The sequence below is a fragment of the Erpetoichthys calabaricus genome, chromosome 17 (assembly GCF_900747795.2).
Source record: "Erpetoichthys calabaricus chromosome 17, fErpCal1.3, whole genome shotgun sequence".
Lineage (NCBI taxonomy): Eukaryota > Metazoa > Chordata > Cladistia > Polypteriformes > Polypteridae > Erpetoichthys > Erpetoichthys calabaricus.
This window is the reverse complement of record NC_041410.2, coordinates 89,437,678-89,455,101: the sequence shown is the minus strand read 5'-3', so window position 1 is coordinate 89,455,101 and position 17,424 is coordinate 89,437,678. Positions and strand designations below refer to the sequence as shown.

The window sequence follows — 17,424 nt, the reverse complement described above, 5'->3', positions numbered from 1 at the left end:
AGGAAAAAGTTAACAGAGCAGCACAGGAAAAAGAAAGGAAAAGCACCACTTACTACACAGCCGCCTGCCTCGTAGCACGACGTACAAAATCAGTGTCATAAATGGACCGATATAGAGTTGTACACGCAGGCTCATCAAAGCTAAGAATTCAGACAATAGAGAGTTTCCATGCTGCTCACAGCATATTTTAGATTCCCAAATCTGAATCAAGGGAAAGAGCAAAAAGGACACAATAAGAAAGAACACTTGTGTCAATCCAACGAAATACGCGGACCTCCAGTCAGTCACATGATGCTACGGTGGCTGCCGTATGTGCGGGAAGTGTCATGTGTGGATATGACATTGTACAGTCGTGGCCAAAGGTTTGGAGAATGACCCAAGTGTTTGTTGGTTTTCACAAAGTTTGCTGCTTCAGTGTTTTTTGATCTTTTCGTCAGATGTTTCTATTTGTACACTGAAGTAGAATGACAAGCATTTCAGAAGATTCAAAGGCTTTTATTGACAATTCCATTGAAGTTTATGTGCAGCGTCCATATTTGCAGTGTTGGCCCTTCTTTCTTTATCAAGACCTCTGCAATTTGCCCTGGCAGGCTGTCTGTCAATCAAGTTCTGGGCTAAATCCTGACTGATGTCAGCCTGTTCTTGCATCATCAATGCTTGGAGTTTGTCAGAATTGGTGGGTTGTTTGTTTGTCCACCCGCCTCTTGAGGATTGACCACAAGTTCTCAGTGGGGAGTTTCCAGGGCCATCAACCTAAAATTTCGATGTTTTGTTCCCTGAGCCACTTAGTTCTCGCTTTTGTCTTATGGCCAGGTGCTTCATCATGCTGGAACAGGTATTGTGGGTCACCAAACTGTTCTGGGATGGTGGAGAGAAGTTGCTCTCAGAGGATGTTTCGCTCCCATTCTTTATTCAGGGCTAAACTCCTGTGTTACCTCAGCAGTGTGTTTGGCTCATTATCTTGTTGTAGGATGAAGTGCCGTCAATGAGTTTGGAGGCACTGACTGCAACTCGAGCAGATCTGATGTTTCTCTACACCTCAGGCTTCATTGTGCCTCTGCTGTCAGCAGTTCCATCATCACCGAAGAGAAGTGTGCCAGGACCTGTGGCAGCCATACATGCCCAAGCCATAACACCCCTACCACCATGTTTAACAGATGAGGTAAAATCTTTGGGGGGTGGGGGGGTCTAGGGGTATGGGTTCCATCTCATCTCCACACTTTGCCATCACTCTGATCAGGTTCGTCTTTGTCTCTTCTGTCCACAAGACCTTTTCCCAGAAGTCCTTTTTCATAAAATGTAATCTGGCCGACTATACTACCTGAGAAGGCTGACATCCTTCAACATTTGCAATAAGATGCTGCAGATGTTCTATCAGATGGTTGTGGCGAGCGCCCTCTTCTATGCGGTGGTGTGCTGGGGAGGCAGCATAAAGAAGAGGGACACCTCACGCCTGGACAAACTGGTGAGGAAGGCAGGCTCTATTGTAGGCATGGAGCTGGACAGGTTGACATCCGTGGCAGAGTGACGGGCGCTGAGCAGACTCCTGTCAATCATGGAGAATCCACTGCATCCACTGAACAGGATCATCTCCAGACAGAGGAGCAGCTTCAGCGACAGACTGCTGTCACCGTCCTGCTCCACTGACAGACTGAGGAGATTGTTCCTCCACCACACTATGTGACTCTTCAATTCCACTGGGGGGTAAACATTATACAAAGTTACTGTCTGTATACCTGCATTGTTATCACTCTTTAGTTTAATATTGTCTTTATCAGTATGCTGCTGCTGGAGTAGGTGAATTTTCCCTTGGGATTAATAAAGTATCTATCTATCTATTTTTGGGGTCTGCATCTTGCCCTGTGGCCTCTGTGTTTCTGCTCATGAAGTCTTCTGCTGGTAGTCGTCTCTGACACACACACATGTGCCCCCTGAAGACTGTGTATGATCTGTCAGACAGGTGTTAGGGGCTTTTTCTTGACCATCGTGAGGATTCTTCTGTTATCAGTAATGGAGGTCTTCTTTGGCATACCAGTCCCCTTTGTGATTACTGAGCCCACCAGTGTGTTCTTTCTTCTTCATGATATTCCATACAGTTGATTTCAGTCATTCTAAGGTTTTCCCAATGTCTCCAGTGGTTTTTTTTCTTGTTTTTCAGCCTCATAATGGCTTGTTTGACTTTTATTGGCACAGCTCTTGTCCTCACCTTGAACAAGTGCTTTGGATCTTGGGCCGTTCTTTTTTCTTCTCCACAGGTTGCTGTTGCTATCACTCTGATGAGGTTCGTCTTTGTCTTGTTGGTCCACAAGACCTTTTCCCAGAATTCTGCAGGCTCCTTTTTAACAAACTATAATCTGGCCGTCCTGTTTTTTGTTGTTTCCATCTTGCAATGTGGACTCTGTGTTTATTTTCATTACTAATTACATGTTTTATTAAGCTCGTATGATTTATTTTTCTGTTACTTTGTCATTATTATTCTTACCAAATTTTTCTTTACTTTATAACTTTCACACCTTGACATCTTGTAAAGCTCCTTGAGCTACATTCTGTGTTGAAAAGATGCAATAAAAATAAAGGATGTAGCCGCCTTTCAGTCAAACACACACATCTAAAACAGGAATGCAATGCACAATACTTTAGTATAAGCTTCATTTTGAGCCAGCAAGACAGCTCTCAGCGACCGGCTTCAAAGTTCATCTGTCAGAACCACAAATGCCCACCTTTCTTTCAGGTCATCAAGGCATCTCTGAAGGTGGACCTCCCCGGCGGTGACCAGCACGTGTTCTCCGGTCTCCTGAATGAGGACCTCTACACACGGATCGGCTTGATTGAGCAACTTCATCCCTTGAACTAATTTTGGCATCTCACCTAAGAAAGGAAATGATTGTGATTAAAATCTTAATTTGTGGAAAAGAAAACAGAGATTTAAAAAAAAAAAAAAAACTAAATGCTGTTATATCAGCTCAGGCAATACGGAGGTGTGCTTACTTTCTCATGGGAAATGTACCGTATATACTCAAATACAAGCCGAGTTTTTCAGCACCCAAAATGTGCTGAAAAACGTCACCCTCGGCTTATATTCGAGTCAGGTCCTGCTGCCCCCATATACGAACAAGCCAGTTTCCCTTTAGGTTTGTGCACGCCGATTATTTCCGGCACGTGTTCAGTCTCTCCCTGTGCATTCCCTGTGCAGCGAGCGAGAGAGAGAGAGAGAGACACACGCACACGAGAGAGAGAGAGAGAGACACGCGCACACGAGAGAGAGAGACACGCGCGCATGAGAGAGAGACACGCGCGCACGAGAGAGAGAGACACGCGCGCACGAGAGAGAGAGACACGCGTGCACAAGAGAGAGAGAGAGACACGCGCGCATGAGAGAGAGACACGTGCGCACGAGAGAGAGACACGCGCGCACGAGAGAGAGAGAGAGAGACACACGCGCGCACGAGAGAGAGAGAGAGACGCGCGCACGAGAGAGAGAGAGAGACGCGCGCACGAGAGAGAGACGCGCGCACGAGTGAGAGAGAGAGACGCGCGCACGAGTGAGAGAGAGACGCGCGCACGAGAGAGAGACGCGCGCACGAGAGAGAGACGCGACGCGCGCACGAGAGAGAGAGACGCGACGCGCGCACGAGAGAGAGACGCGTGCACGAGAGAGAGAGACGCGCGCATGAGAGAGACACGCGCGCACGAGAGAGAGATACACACACACACACACACGCGTGCGCGAGAGAGAGAGAGAAAGAGACACGCGCGCAAGAGAGAGACACACGCGTGCACGTGAGACAGAGAGAGAGAGAGATACAGGCGCGAGAGAGACACCATATTGTTTTTGTTGACCCTCTTCTCCACTTACAGAGCTAGTTTACTGTTTTTCTTTGAAATAAATACTCAAAAACATTTAACCTACTGATGCCTCAATTAATGTACGATAATTGGTATTGCTATTTATTTTGATTATTGAAACTTACCAGTAGCTGCTGCATTTTCCACCCTAGGCTTATACTTGATTCAAAAAGTTTTTCCAGTTTTTGTAGGTAAAATTAGGTACCTCGGCTTATATTCGGGTCAGCTTATACTCAAGTATATATGGTAAGTAAATGGCATGAAATGTTGTTTGTCTTTAAATGAATGGAAGAACATACATATGTGGATATATCAAGATTTGATCTTCATTTAAACAATGTCTATAGATAAAGGTGGTAGAATTTTTTCAATTTTATTGATTTTATTGTAATCACACTACATTCCATACAAATAGATCAATTTGTACAAAAACAGGATTGAAAACAAATCAACCCCCCACCCCTGAGAAAGAGAGCATGGCCAGCAGAGTAAAGCTTAAAGCTAGTAAAAATAAGTAAATCGATGAGTTGAATAAGCGGATAAAGATAAATGCACAGATTCTCTAAGTGAGAATTTGATTTTTTCCAATTTCAAATACCGGTACTATAAAACATCAGTTACCCACTGACTTAAAAGAGGAGAGTTAGGATTCTTCCAGTTTAGCAAAATAAGTCTGCGTGCCAAAAGTGTAGTGAAGGCAATCACAGTTTGTTTGCACTTTAAGCCCCTCTGAGAGCCCACCAAACACAGCTGTTAATGGGTTAGGGGGAGATTGTGACACCAAGGCTGTCTGCTAGGCATTTAAAAATTTTGGTCCAGAATGATGTTAATTTGGTGCAGTTCCAGAACATGTGGCCTAGTGAGACTGGAACTCGATTGCAATGTTCACAGGTTGGATCTCGCCCTGGAAACATTTTGGAGAATTTTAAGCGAGACAGATGTGCTCGATATATAATTTTGAGTTGAATAATTGTATATTTTGTATATATGGCGCTCGAGTGAATTCCCCGCATTGCTACCTTCTACTCCTTTTCTGAGATGTTGAGTGAGAGATCCTTTTCCCACTGCCCTCTTGGATCTTTGTAAGGGAGGGACTGTAAAATTGTTTTATTTATTACACAAATGCTGTCTAAGTCCTCGAAACTGAGCAATATTTTTTCCAGCACAGAGGTAAGTGGGAGGTGATGAAAATTGGGCAGGTTCTGTTTAACAAAGTTTCTAATTTGAAGATATTGAAAGATATGTGTTGCTGGAAAGTTAAATTTGGAACGTAATTGTTTGTAGGATGCAAAGACGTTGTTTATGTACAGATCTCTAAGTGATTTAATCCCAGATGTTTTCCAGATATTTAAAACTGCACATGTTTGAGAGGGAGGAAAAAGGTGGTAGAATTTAACAAACATCAGGCCGCATTTACATTTTGTAGTGCATTGTATAATTTAAATAAACATCAATGTAAATTTTACACGTGGAAAAGGTATCCCATGATGCTTTGTAAGGCCAGCATGCCATTACAGAGCTGTAGCAGCTAACGCAGAACTTTCCTGAGTACTGTAAGTTCTGCTTAGGGCATGGTGATGATGTCACGACCCGATTGGCACTTCAGCCTTCCACTCTGCAGGCATTAAAAAAATTAAATAAATCCATCCATTATCCAACCCGCTATACCCTAACTACAGGGTCACGGGAGTCTGCTGGAGCCAATCCGGAGTGGTGGCTCTGAGGCTAGGGATATGCCCTGGCAATCGGAAGGTTGCCGGTTCGAATCCCGTAAATGCCAAAAGGTACTCTGCTCTGTTGGGCCTTTCAGCAAGGCCCTTAACCTGCAATTGCTGAGCGCTTTGAGTAATGAGAAAAGCGCTATATAAATGCAAAGAATTATTATTATTATTAATCCCAGCCAACACAGGGCACAAGGCAGGAAACAAACCCCGGGCAGGGTGCCAGCCCACCGTAGATTAAATAAATCTCTCTATTATAATAAAAAAAACCCTGGGATGAGATGTGACTTTTTCAGAGAGATACTTTCACGTCCCACAAGACGAGACTTTGTGCTAACAGATTTAACCACACCTGGGTTGGAAATAAAAGACCAAGAGTAGATGACAAAGTAGAACGTCGTAAAGAATTCAGAAACGTTGGCACGATACACATGAAGAGCAGGTTTGAGATAATGGAAGTACGAAAATTCAAAAGTCTCAAAAAAATTATAGTAAAGATCGCATTAGTGCAAACAAATGGAAATTATTACTCTGTGAAATAACGGAACAGCGAAAGAGAGATTGAATATGTTGTTCGAATTTAAACTTTAAGTTGGAGACTTGTAGATCGTCTAATTCGTGTTGCCATCAGGGAAAAGTAGTGCTTCTACCCAATGAAGTGGCGTATCGTGAGAATTAAAAGATTTGTTGTTTGGTGAAAGTGAAATCCACAGATGCGGTCACGTTTGGGTCACAGAGTTGCACAGATACACAGGAGATTTTAGAGACAGAAACGTTATTCTAACACTTCAAACAAACAGAAGTCTCTTTCAGGAGTGAATCGAGCTGCGTTTGTAGTCGGAGGGGACTAGAATAGAAGAATAGAAAATCTTCCTCTTCATAGGGGCGCACCTGGGGAGCGGGACCCCCAACCAGAGCAGAGGATGTCTGGGGGAGAAGAGGGACAAGGCAGTGAGACAAAAAGGACAGCTGCCGTACAGGCTTTTAAGTGTTCGAGGCACTGCGCGAGATGCAGATCACAGGGCACGGCGGCAGCAGCAGCAGCTGATCGAGCAAAGAGGAGGTAAAAAAACAAAAAACGGGTATTTGTTTCCCATTGTATCACCGTTTAAAAGGGGGTTTCGGAGGAGTCACCACATCTCCTTGGGGTGTGTTCAGCCCCCCTCTTCACAACGCGAACGGCAGAGATGTGAAGTGGCTGGCGCATAGCACAGGCCGGGGGGGGGGGGGGGGGGGGGTTGGTGAGCGAAGCGAGCAGGAGGCGAAGCCCCCTAGTTAGTAAATAAATAAACAAACAAACAAACACATTTTGATTTGAGGAGTACGTTAGCGGACCATAATAAAGGTCATACTTATTTATATGCATAGTTAACTCCGTCCAGTGCTCACAATGTGCAAAATGTATGCAAAGTTTGCTAAAATACTGGGAAAAATTAAAGGGTAAATTAATTAAAGGGAAAATTAAAGTAGTCCACAAACAGGAAGCCCCTTTACATGAATGTGTGCTTTTGAACTGAAGACAGGACCAATGAGCTTTTTAATCTAATTTTTTCGTGGAGAATGGATAATGCTGGGGAGGCAGCATTAAGAAGAAAGACGCCTCACGCCTGGACAAACTGTTGAGGAAGGCAGGCTCTATTGTAGGCACGGAGCTGGACAGCCTGACATCCGTGGCAGAGCGACGGGCGCTGAGCAGACTCCTGTCAATCACGGAGAATCCACTGCATCCACTGAACAGGATCATCTCCAGACAGAGGAGCAGCTTCAGCAACACACTGCTGTCACCGTCCTGCTCCACTGACAGACTGAGGAGATCTTCCTCCCCCACACTATGCGACTCTTCAATTCCACCCGGGGGGGTAAACATTAACATTATATAAAGTTATTGTCTGTTTTTACCTGCATTGTTATCAATCTTTAATTTAATATTGTTATTATCAGTATGCTGCTGCTGGAGTATGGGAATTTCCCCTTGGGATTAATAAAGTATCTATCTATCAGTTTTGAATAGAACGGGACTCAATGGTGACCAACAACAAAAAATATCGAAATTGTCCGGGTGTAATGGGGGAATTGGGGGGAATCTCATGTTACAAGGGGTTAAGCTTTTAAAATGAAGACAGGACTCTTGACCAATGTATAAAGATGAGAAGCAGGGCTTCAATTGAAAACCTCAACCCCCATGTGAAGTGGCTTTCAATTTGTGGACTACTTTGATATTCTGGAGATATTTATTTACCAATATTTGCAGGAGTTTGGCATATGTTAATTTAATATTGTTTTTATCAGTATGCTGCTGCTGGAGTATGTGAATTTCCCCTTGGGATTAATAAAGTATCTATCTATCTTATAGTGCCTTTCATATCTATCTATCTATCTATCTATCTAATCCTGCCAACTATACTAATCTATCTATCTATCTAATCCTGCCAACTACACTAATCTATCTATCTATCTTATAGTGCCTTTCATATCTATCTATCTATCTATCTAATCCTGCCAACTACACGAATCTATCTATCTAATCCTGCCAACTACACTAATCTATCTATCTATCTTATAGTGCCTTTCATATCTATCTATCTATCTTATAGTGCCTTTGATAACTGCCTTTCATATCTATCTATCTATCTAATCCTGCCAACTACACTAATCTATCTATCTATCTATCTTATAGTGCCTTTCATATCTATCTATCTATCTATCTATCTTATAGTGCCTTTGATATCTACCTATCTATCTATCTAATCCTGCCAACTACACTAATCTATCTATCTATCTATCTATCTATCTATCTATCTATCTATCTATCTATCTATCTATCTATCTATCTATCTATCTATCTATCTATCTATCTATCTTATAGTGCCTTTGATAACTACCTATCTATCTATCTATCTATCTACTGTATCTATCGTCAGTATATGACCAGATGATTCGACGTGTGGATTATGTGACACGAGTAACGTGAGATTTTCTGGTCACCAATCTAGCAGAACTGGTGTTATCTCCATTCTCCATGAAAACATTACAATTTTTTTTCCCAGCCATAACTACAGACTCCGAGGGGTAAGTAACATATATTTGGGAGCAGTATTCGTTTAACTACATAATATTGATTTTTTTACTCTTAAAAAGCCCACATTTAATGTAGTCTGCTAACACGTGTAGTTGCATTTTATTATTGCTGTTATTTCTGAAAATGACTTAGTGCTACAAAAAAATTGAAGCAACACAAATGTGATAACTGACTCTTTGTTGAAGTAGCTAAAAAAATGTAAAATGCTCGCCACTTTCAGCCCCCTGTGTATTCACCGTCTAACTCAATCATTTCTGCAGAGTGATGTCCTCATTTCCCAATGACTAGGCACAGGTAAAGAAACACGTCAAGGTTATTAATGACCTTAGTGTGAAGCCAAAATGGACAAGAGCTTTTTTTTTTTTTTGCACGTTAAGGCACACTCAATTGGAACTGAACTACTGCATATACAGTGGGTATAGAAAAGAATCCCCCCCTTTGAAATATTCCAATTTTTATTGCTTTACAGCCTTAAATGAAAACACACACAAACCAATATTTCTTCCCAGCTTTACTTACTCAGTGCAACCTCTAACATCCAAGTGAAGGATATCACAGCTACAGTTCAGAAGAATGATAAAAAATCAAAAGCAAGACCTACTGAGATTAATAAAAGACCACCCCCCAATGTCAATGTCATTTTGTTGACCCCCCTTTTGTGAGTCTGTTGGGATTCTTCTCTTATTAGCTTTGCACACCTAGATTGAGTAATATCTGCACCCCCCACTCTTTTTTACAGTTTAACTGTTCAAGTTCGGTCACATTGAATGGTGACTGTTGGTGGTCTGCTATCTTCAGATCTTTCCACAGATTTAGCTCTGGGCTCTGACCGGCCACACCAGGACATTCACCTTTTTTCTCCTTCAGACACCGTTGTGGTCAGTTTTGCTGTGTATTTCGGGTTGTGTTGTCGTGTTGAAAGGTGAACATTCTGCCCATCTTCAACTTTCTGGCAGAGGGTAGAAGGTTGTCCTCAAGAATTTGATGGTATTTTGCCCCATTCCTTTTTCCTTCTACCCTAACGAGACCCCCACGCCCCCCACAACAGGATGCTTTACTGTAGGTATGGTGTGTTGTGGATGGTGAGCGGCACTGGTGTACTGCTTGGTATTGAGGCCAAATAGCTTGATTTTGCTCTCATCTGACCAGAAGATCTTTTTCCACTTGGCATCAGAATCTTCAAGGCTCAGACGAGCCTCAGTGTGGCCTTTCTTGAGAAGTGCGACCCTCCCAAACAAGCCACAATTGTGGAGCGCTTGTGAAATTGTTGTCACATGCACACCATTAATGACCACTCTGTGCCATCAAATCCTGTAACTCCTTCAAAGTGGCCAATGGCCTCTTGGTAGCCTCTCTTACCAGTTTCCTCTTTGCTCTTCCACCCAGTTTCAAGTGTCCTAGTAGTATCAAACACTTCTTTATGATGGACTTTACTGTACTCCTTGGCATTGATAAAGTCTTTGAGATGTTTGTGTCTCCATCTCCTGCCTTATGTCTGTCCACAACTCATACCTGAGATCTTTTGAAAGTGACTTGCCACCCACAGTCAGTTGTTGGCTGTCAGTTGCACTGCCAAGCAAGGGAATGAACGCTCCAGGAACAGCTTCACTAATCACACTCATTACAATCGAGCACAGCCAGTAACCAGTAAGTCTGCAATGGAAATGGTGGGCACTTACACCTGATTGAGTTTAGGAGGGGGGTGATCCTTTATTCATCTCTGGATTTCTAGTTTTTGATTTTTTTAAATTCTTCTGAACTGTAGCCGTGATATCTTTCACTTGGATGTTAGAGATTGCATTGAGTAAGTAAAGCTGGAAAAAATATTGGTTTGTGTGTTTTCATTTAAGGCTGTAAAGCAAACAAATAGGAATTTTTCGAAGGGGGGATTCTTTTCTATACCCACTGTATACTGTATATATTTCTGACAAAACTTATCCAGATTTTGTCTGAGCACTTGAGGCTCTGAATAGAACTATTTAAAGGCAGACATGACTACAGCAGAAGCAGGAAGTTCTGCACTGCGGGTCCCCCGTGAGACAGCAATTCAAATAAACAACATGCTGTAGTTACTACTCGTGTTGACAATCACCAAAATAAATCAGGACACACAGCTGGAAAGGGCTCTAATAAGGCAGAAAAGTGCAGACAAGAAAACAAATGGCACATTTTATCAACTTACGAAGTGAATTACCAGCAGCATGTAATATTTACGGCGACTCAAATCTGGTCAGCAACAGTGGCGTATAAAACAAAAACAAAAACAATCAACAGCAAAGTCAAGAATCATGCAAATCAAAAGTCAGAATGCATTCCACCTCTGGCTGTAGACGATGCAAATATCAATAAAAACAAAGAAAGCAGTTAAGTAAAACACTCATAAAGATCAATGATACCTCATTTTTTTTTTTAAATTTCATGTATGTCTTTGAAGTAATTCTTTACCATTCGCAAATGGGAGAAGCTGAAAGGAAGAATAATTCACATCAAGATACTGCAAGCATAAATCGTGCAGTAATTCAGTGAAAAGACCTCCTTATTACAATTCCTCTGCTGCTCCCATGTTAATGAGAAGAGACTAATTGAACCCACAAATCAAAATACAGCAACTGAGCCGCTCCCTCCAGGACACGGCACATACGTGTTCGGAATTCACAATCAGGTTTAACTATTGTGTTCATTGATTCATCGGATGGGATGAACAAATCCACAAGAAGGAGGAGGACAAAAAAGATCGACAACATCTGACGAGCAACAAGTGCATCACAGAAGGTGCTTAAAATACAGCAAATGAGCAGATCTTCCAGGACATGACACCTATGTGTTCAGAATTCCCAATCAAGTTTTAAGTATTGTGTTTATTGACCACTGAATGAGACAAACAATTTCATAATAGAATGAAGGACAAAAAAAGACAGACAACATCTGCTGAGCATCAAGCACATCACAGAAGGTGCAGAAAATACAATAAATGAGCAAGCAGCCCCTCCAGGACCCAACAAATGCATATTCGGAATTCACAATCAAGTCTACAGTAATTATTGTGTTTACTGATCAGTGGATGGGACAAACAACTCTGAAATACAAAGGACAAAGAAGACAGACGACATCTGCAGAGCATCAAGCACATTAAAGAAGGTGCTAATACAGCAAATGAGCAGTTCCTCCAGTGCACAGCATATGCATGCTCAGAATTCACAATGAAATGTAAGTATTGTGTTTATTGATAATCCAATGGGATGAGCAACTCCAAAATATGAAGAAGAACAAAGAAGATCAACGACACCTGCTGAGCATCAGGCACATCACAGAAGGTGCCTACAATGCAGCAAATGAACAGATCTTCCAGGACACGGCACATATGTGTTCGGAATTTACAATCAAGTCTAAGTATTGTGTTTATTGATCATCCAATGGGGCAAACACCTCCATCATACAAAGACAGGCAAAGAAGAACGACGACATCTGCTCAGCAGCAAGCACATCACAGAAGGTGCTTACAATACAGCAAATGAGCAGATCCTCCAGGACACAGCATATGCATGTTCAGGATTCACAATGAAGTGTAAGAATTGTGTTTATTGATCATCCAATGGGACGAGCAATTTCAAAATACGAAGAAGAACAAAGAAGACCAATAACATCTGCTGAGCATCAGGCACATCAGAGAAGGTGCTTACAATACAGCAAATAAGCAGCTTCTCCAGGACACGGTACACACGTGTCTGGAATTCACAATCAAGTCTAAGTATTGTGTTTATTGATCATCCAATGGGATGAACAGCTCCGAAACACAAAGGAGAAAGAAGACTGACACTGCACACGTGTGTTTGGGATTCACAATCAAGTCTAAGTATTGTGTTTATTGATCATTGAATGGGGCAAACAACTCCGTAAAACGAAGAAGGCCAAAGACGACCGATGACATCAGCTGTGTATTAAGCACATCACAGAAGGTGCTTACAATACAGCAAATGAGCAGATCCTCCAGGACATGGCACAGACGTGTTTGAAATTCACAATGAAATGTAAGTATTGTGTTTATTGATCATCGAATGGGATGAACAACTCTGTCATACAAAGATAGACAAAGAAGACCGACGACATCTGCTCAGCAGCAAGCACATCACAGAAGGTGCTTACAATACAGCAAATGAGCAGCTCCTCCAGGACACTATACGTATGTTTTTGGAATTCACAATCAAGTCTAAGTATTGTGTTTATCGATCAGTGAATGAGATGAACACCTCTGAAATATGAGGAAAAAGAAAGAAGACGGACAACACCTACTGAGCATCAACGCACATCACAGAAGGCACTTAAAATGCAGCAGCTGAGCAGCAGGCAGGCACAAAAGGCTCTCAGCCACGCAAGACAAATATCCAGGACACAAAACACAAAAAAGCCACATCACCAATGTGATTGATGTCAAGCTGTATTGTTTCATGGTGAAAACAAAAGAATCAATCTCCAACATGGAGCGGTTCAGCTTGCTCTATAGGAACCACCTTTAGTTAAGGACCGCAGGTTCACGTGTTTCACTAATTAGTCTCTTAATTTAGATGGAAACCTACTTGGATGCTTTGGCTCAACGGCCACTCGAACGATAGGAGCCGCTTCAAAGTTGAGAGCAGTGAAGGGAGGACAGGCAGGTGAACTCGACAAAGTTGCGGATTTCAACACGTATTCTTCCAGACCGCCGATACCTGTGAAGGAAAGAATACAGTCAGAAAATGCTGAAATAAATAAATAAATATGAACATCACTAACCTCACTGGTCAGTGTGTGTATCTTCATTTCAGGCTGTAAAGCAACAAAATGTGAATATTTTGAAGGGGGCTGATTCTATTTGCTATTTGTTTTATTACTTCTTTTGTCTTTCTGTCTTTGTATATGAAGGTGAGCAAGCAAAGTAAGAATTTCATTACGTGGTTTTTACTGTGTATATGACAATAAACCTCTTGTATCTTTTCTATACCCACTGTAAGCTGTACTAACACTCATTATCAACAATACAGTTAACAAGACATACAGCACAGGTGAAACAAAACAACAAACACAGGCATCTCCATTGTAACATATTCAAAGTATAGTGATGAGAGGAGCTGGTTTGGGTGGCTGTCATATTCCCACAGGGTTTAGCTGCTAAGGGGGAGCACGCTGAGCGGGCACCTGCTCTGGTGACTGGCACAGGTGTAGCGTACCCATTTGGTCTGCTTGTGCTGAGCTAATAGATCTGTTTTTTGGAGGCAGCCATGCACATGGGGCGCTGTAAAGCAGCTACTCAATATCAAGGCACATTTCCGCAATAAGATGAAAATGACAATTAAGCTACCCTTTGTTTAGAAATAAAAAACAGAATTATTGAAAACATAATAATAATAAATAAAAACTGCACATCAACAGTGACAGGGCTGAAATTTAACATGAGGACCCGGAGCCGAGGGAATAGAAGCTTTAATTATAACACAAATGGCATCCATAACACTGCAGCTGGAAACAAAGCTGTAAAAAAATCTGTTCATCACAACAATAGAAATAAAGGGAAAAGAACAGCAAACAAATAAACAATACAAACACAAAAACAAAGGATCTGTTAAAATTCAGCTTAATGACTTTGCAGACATGTTTAGTTTTCTAGGAAAGGTCCACACTTATTACAAGCATTTTAAGGTCAACTTGGGTCTTTAATGACACAGAAGTGACAAATCCCTGGACTACGAAACTCCTTCAAAGGGTAAGTGCAATAAGTGTGTAATCTCAAGACGCGGATAAATACTTGGTAACATTTCTGGCTTGAAAAATGGACGTACAAGTAATCCCCTGCTCTATCGTGGTTCAGCTGTCGCGCCCCTGCTATATTGCGGAAAAATTCAATAAGTACATCCTACCTAGTTTCCTTCGGGCGCTCCGGTTTCCTCCCACAGTCCAAAGACATGCAGGTTAGGTGGATCAGCGATTCTAAATTTGCCCTAGTGTGTGCTTGGTGTGTGGGTGTGTTTGTGTGTGTCCTGTGGTGGGTTGGCACCCTGCCCGGGATTGGTTCCTGCCTTGTGCCCTGTGTTGGCTGGGATTGGCTCCAGCAGACCCCCGTGACCCTGTGTTCGAATTCAGCGGGTTGGAAAATGGATGGATGGACATCCTACCTATATCTTGCTAACTTATAGTGGGAAAAAGACTATACCATTGTCTATGACTATGGAAGGAATCATATTCTATTCAAATAAAGCAAACATTAACATGAGTTTAACTCAAAACTTTAACTTTCTATGATTGGCTCTTAAAATGGCAATAAGACGTCAATTAACAATGAAATGAGACACAGCAGCATTACCCTTAGAAGTGTAGGCCTTACATTTAGAGAAATTACAAACAAATCAAAGTGTCGGGGAGTCCAGTGGTGTCCTACACAATCCAAAGGCAACTGGAAAGCGGAAGAGAGACTGATAGGAGGAGATCTGGCAGAACCAAAGTCACCAGCCAATCAGAAGACAAGTTTTTGAGCTGGCGTGATCCCAGGCGCCTCACAGCACAAAGGTGTAGTGGGGCCACATAGGTATTGTTGTTTATTGTGTTGCACCCAGTCGCGTCTCCTCTCAGCACCCCGTTTAAACTAATGTGTGTCTCTTTAAATGTTGTCCCCGTAATAAGAAATGGGGAAGGGTGTTGCAGGGAGGCAGGAACCCCTGGACACGTCAGGACCGGAATTTTAACAGTTACATCCAGCTCATCATTATTTAAACCATCAGGAGGGAAAGAAGGAAAGAGAGGGACAGAGATGGAGATTTCAAGTACCGACAACCGATCAACATTATTCTGCTATTATTTACATCGCGCCTGGTTCCAGTTTGATTCTCATTCCGGCGAAATCATGACAACACCATCATCACCAGAAACCCCGGGGTTGAACATTATAATCCACCATTCGCTGAGGAAGCACGGTGAGGTTGTTCTGTTTTATTTGGGAGATTCAAACACATCCATTTTGATCAGTCATCTGTATTCTGGACAGTGATTTACCTGGACTCAATTTCACGTTCACTGTCATTCAGTACTCATACACTGCTATTAATTGTGTTTTGTGTTTGTTATACATTTGCAGGGGCAAGGGAGGTTTTGTTATTGTACAGGTACTGTTTTCACATAGCTGCTTTGGTGTAGGGATACATATATATATACATATATATGTATATACATATATATGTATATACATATATATATATATACATATATATATATATACATATATATGTATATACATATATATATATATACATATATATGTATATACATATATATATATATATATACATATATATATATATATATATATATGTATATACATATATATATATATATATACATATATATATATATATATATATATATATATATATATATATATATATATATATATATATATATATATATACAGTGCATCCAGAAAGTATTCACAGCGCATCACTTTTTCCACATTTTGTTATATTACAGCCTTATTCCAAAATGGTTTAAATTCATTTTTTTCCTCAGAATTCTACACACAACACCCCATGACAACGTGAAAAAAGTTTACTTGAGGTTTTTGCAAATTTATTAAAAATAAAAAAATTGAGAAATCCCATGTCCATAAGTATTCACAGCCTTTGCCATGAAGCTCCAAATTGAGCTCAGGTGCCTCCTGTTTCTCCTGATCATCCTTGAGATGTTTCTGCAGCTTCATTGGAGTCCACCTGTGGTAAATTCAGTTGACTGGACATGATTTGGAAAGGCACACACCTGTCTATATAAGGTCCCACAGTTGACAGTTCATGTCAGAGCACAAACCAAGCATGAAGTCAAAGGAATTGTCTGTAGACCTTCAAGACAGGATTGTCTTGAGGCACAAATCTGGGGAAGGTTACTGAAAAATTTCTGCTGCTTTGAAGGTCCCAATAAGCACAGTGGCCTCCATCATCCGTAAGTGGAAGAAGTTCGAAACCACCAGGACTCTTCCTAGAGCTGGCCAGCCATCTAAACTGAGCAATCGGGGGGAGAAGGGCCTTAGTCTGGGAGGTGACCAAGAACCCGATGGTCACTCTGTCAGAGCTCCAGAGGTCCTCTGTGGAGAGAGGAGAACCTTCCAGAAGGACAACCATCTCTGCAGCAATCCACCAATCAGGCCTGTATGGTAGAGTGGCCAGACAGAAGCCACTCCTTAGTAAAAGGCACATGGCAGCCCGCCTGGAGTTTGCCAAAAGGCACCTGAAGGACTCTCAGACCATGAGAAAGAAAATTCTTTGGTCTGATGAGACAAAGATTGAACTCTTTGGTGTGAATGCCAGGCGTCACGTTTGGAGGAAACCAGGCACCGCTCATCACCAGGCCAATACCATCCCTACAGTGAAGCATGGTGGTAGCAGCATCATGCTGTGAGGATGTTTTTCAGCGGCAGGGACTGGGAGACTAGTCAGGATAAAGGGAAAGATGACTGCAGCAATGTACAGAGACATCCTGGATGAAAACCTGCTCCAGAGCGCTCTTGACCTCAGACTGGGGCGACGGTTCATCTTTCAGCAGGACAACGACCCTAAGCACACAGCCAAGATATCAAAGGAGAGGCTTCAGGACAACTCTGTGAATGTCCTTGAGTGGCCCAGCCAGAGCCCAGACTTGAATCCCATTGAACATCTCTGGAGAGATCTTAAAATGGCTGTGCAACGACGCTTCCCATCCAACCTGATGGAGCTTGAGAGGTGCTGCAAAGAGGAATGGGCGAAACTGGCCAAGGATAGGTGTGCC

General features: G+C 42.0%; 1 protein-coding gene across 2 annotated transcripts in view; it reads right to left on the bottom strand.

Annotated features, from left to right (window-relative positions):
- The window catches only part of efl1 (elongation factor like GTPase 1), a 230,443-nt gene that overhangs the window by 55,865 nt on the left and 157,154 nt on the right, over positions 1–17,424 (bottom strand). For both annotated transcript variants that reach the window (XM_028823945.2, XM_028823947.2), the window contains exons 16-17: positions 13,221–13,352; positions 2,721–2,868 (exon numbers count right to left, since the gene is read on the bottom strand). In XM_028823945.2, the coding sequence (XP_028679778.2) occupies positions 2,721–2,868; positions 13,221–13,352 (280 nt within the window). The remainder of the gene's footprint in view (positions 1–2,720; positions 2,869–13,220; positions 13,353–17,424) is intronic.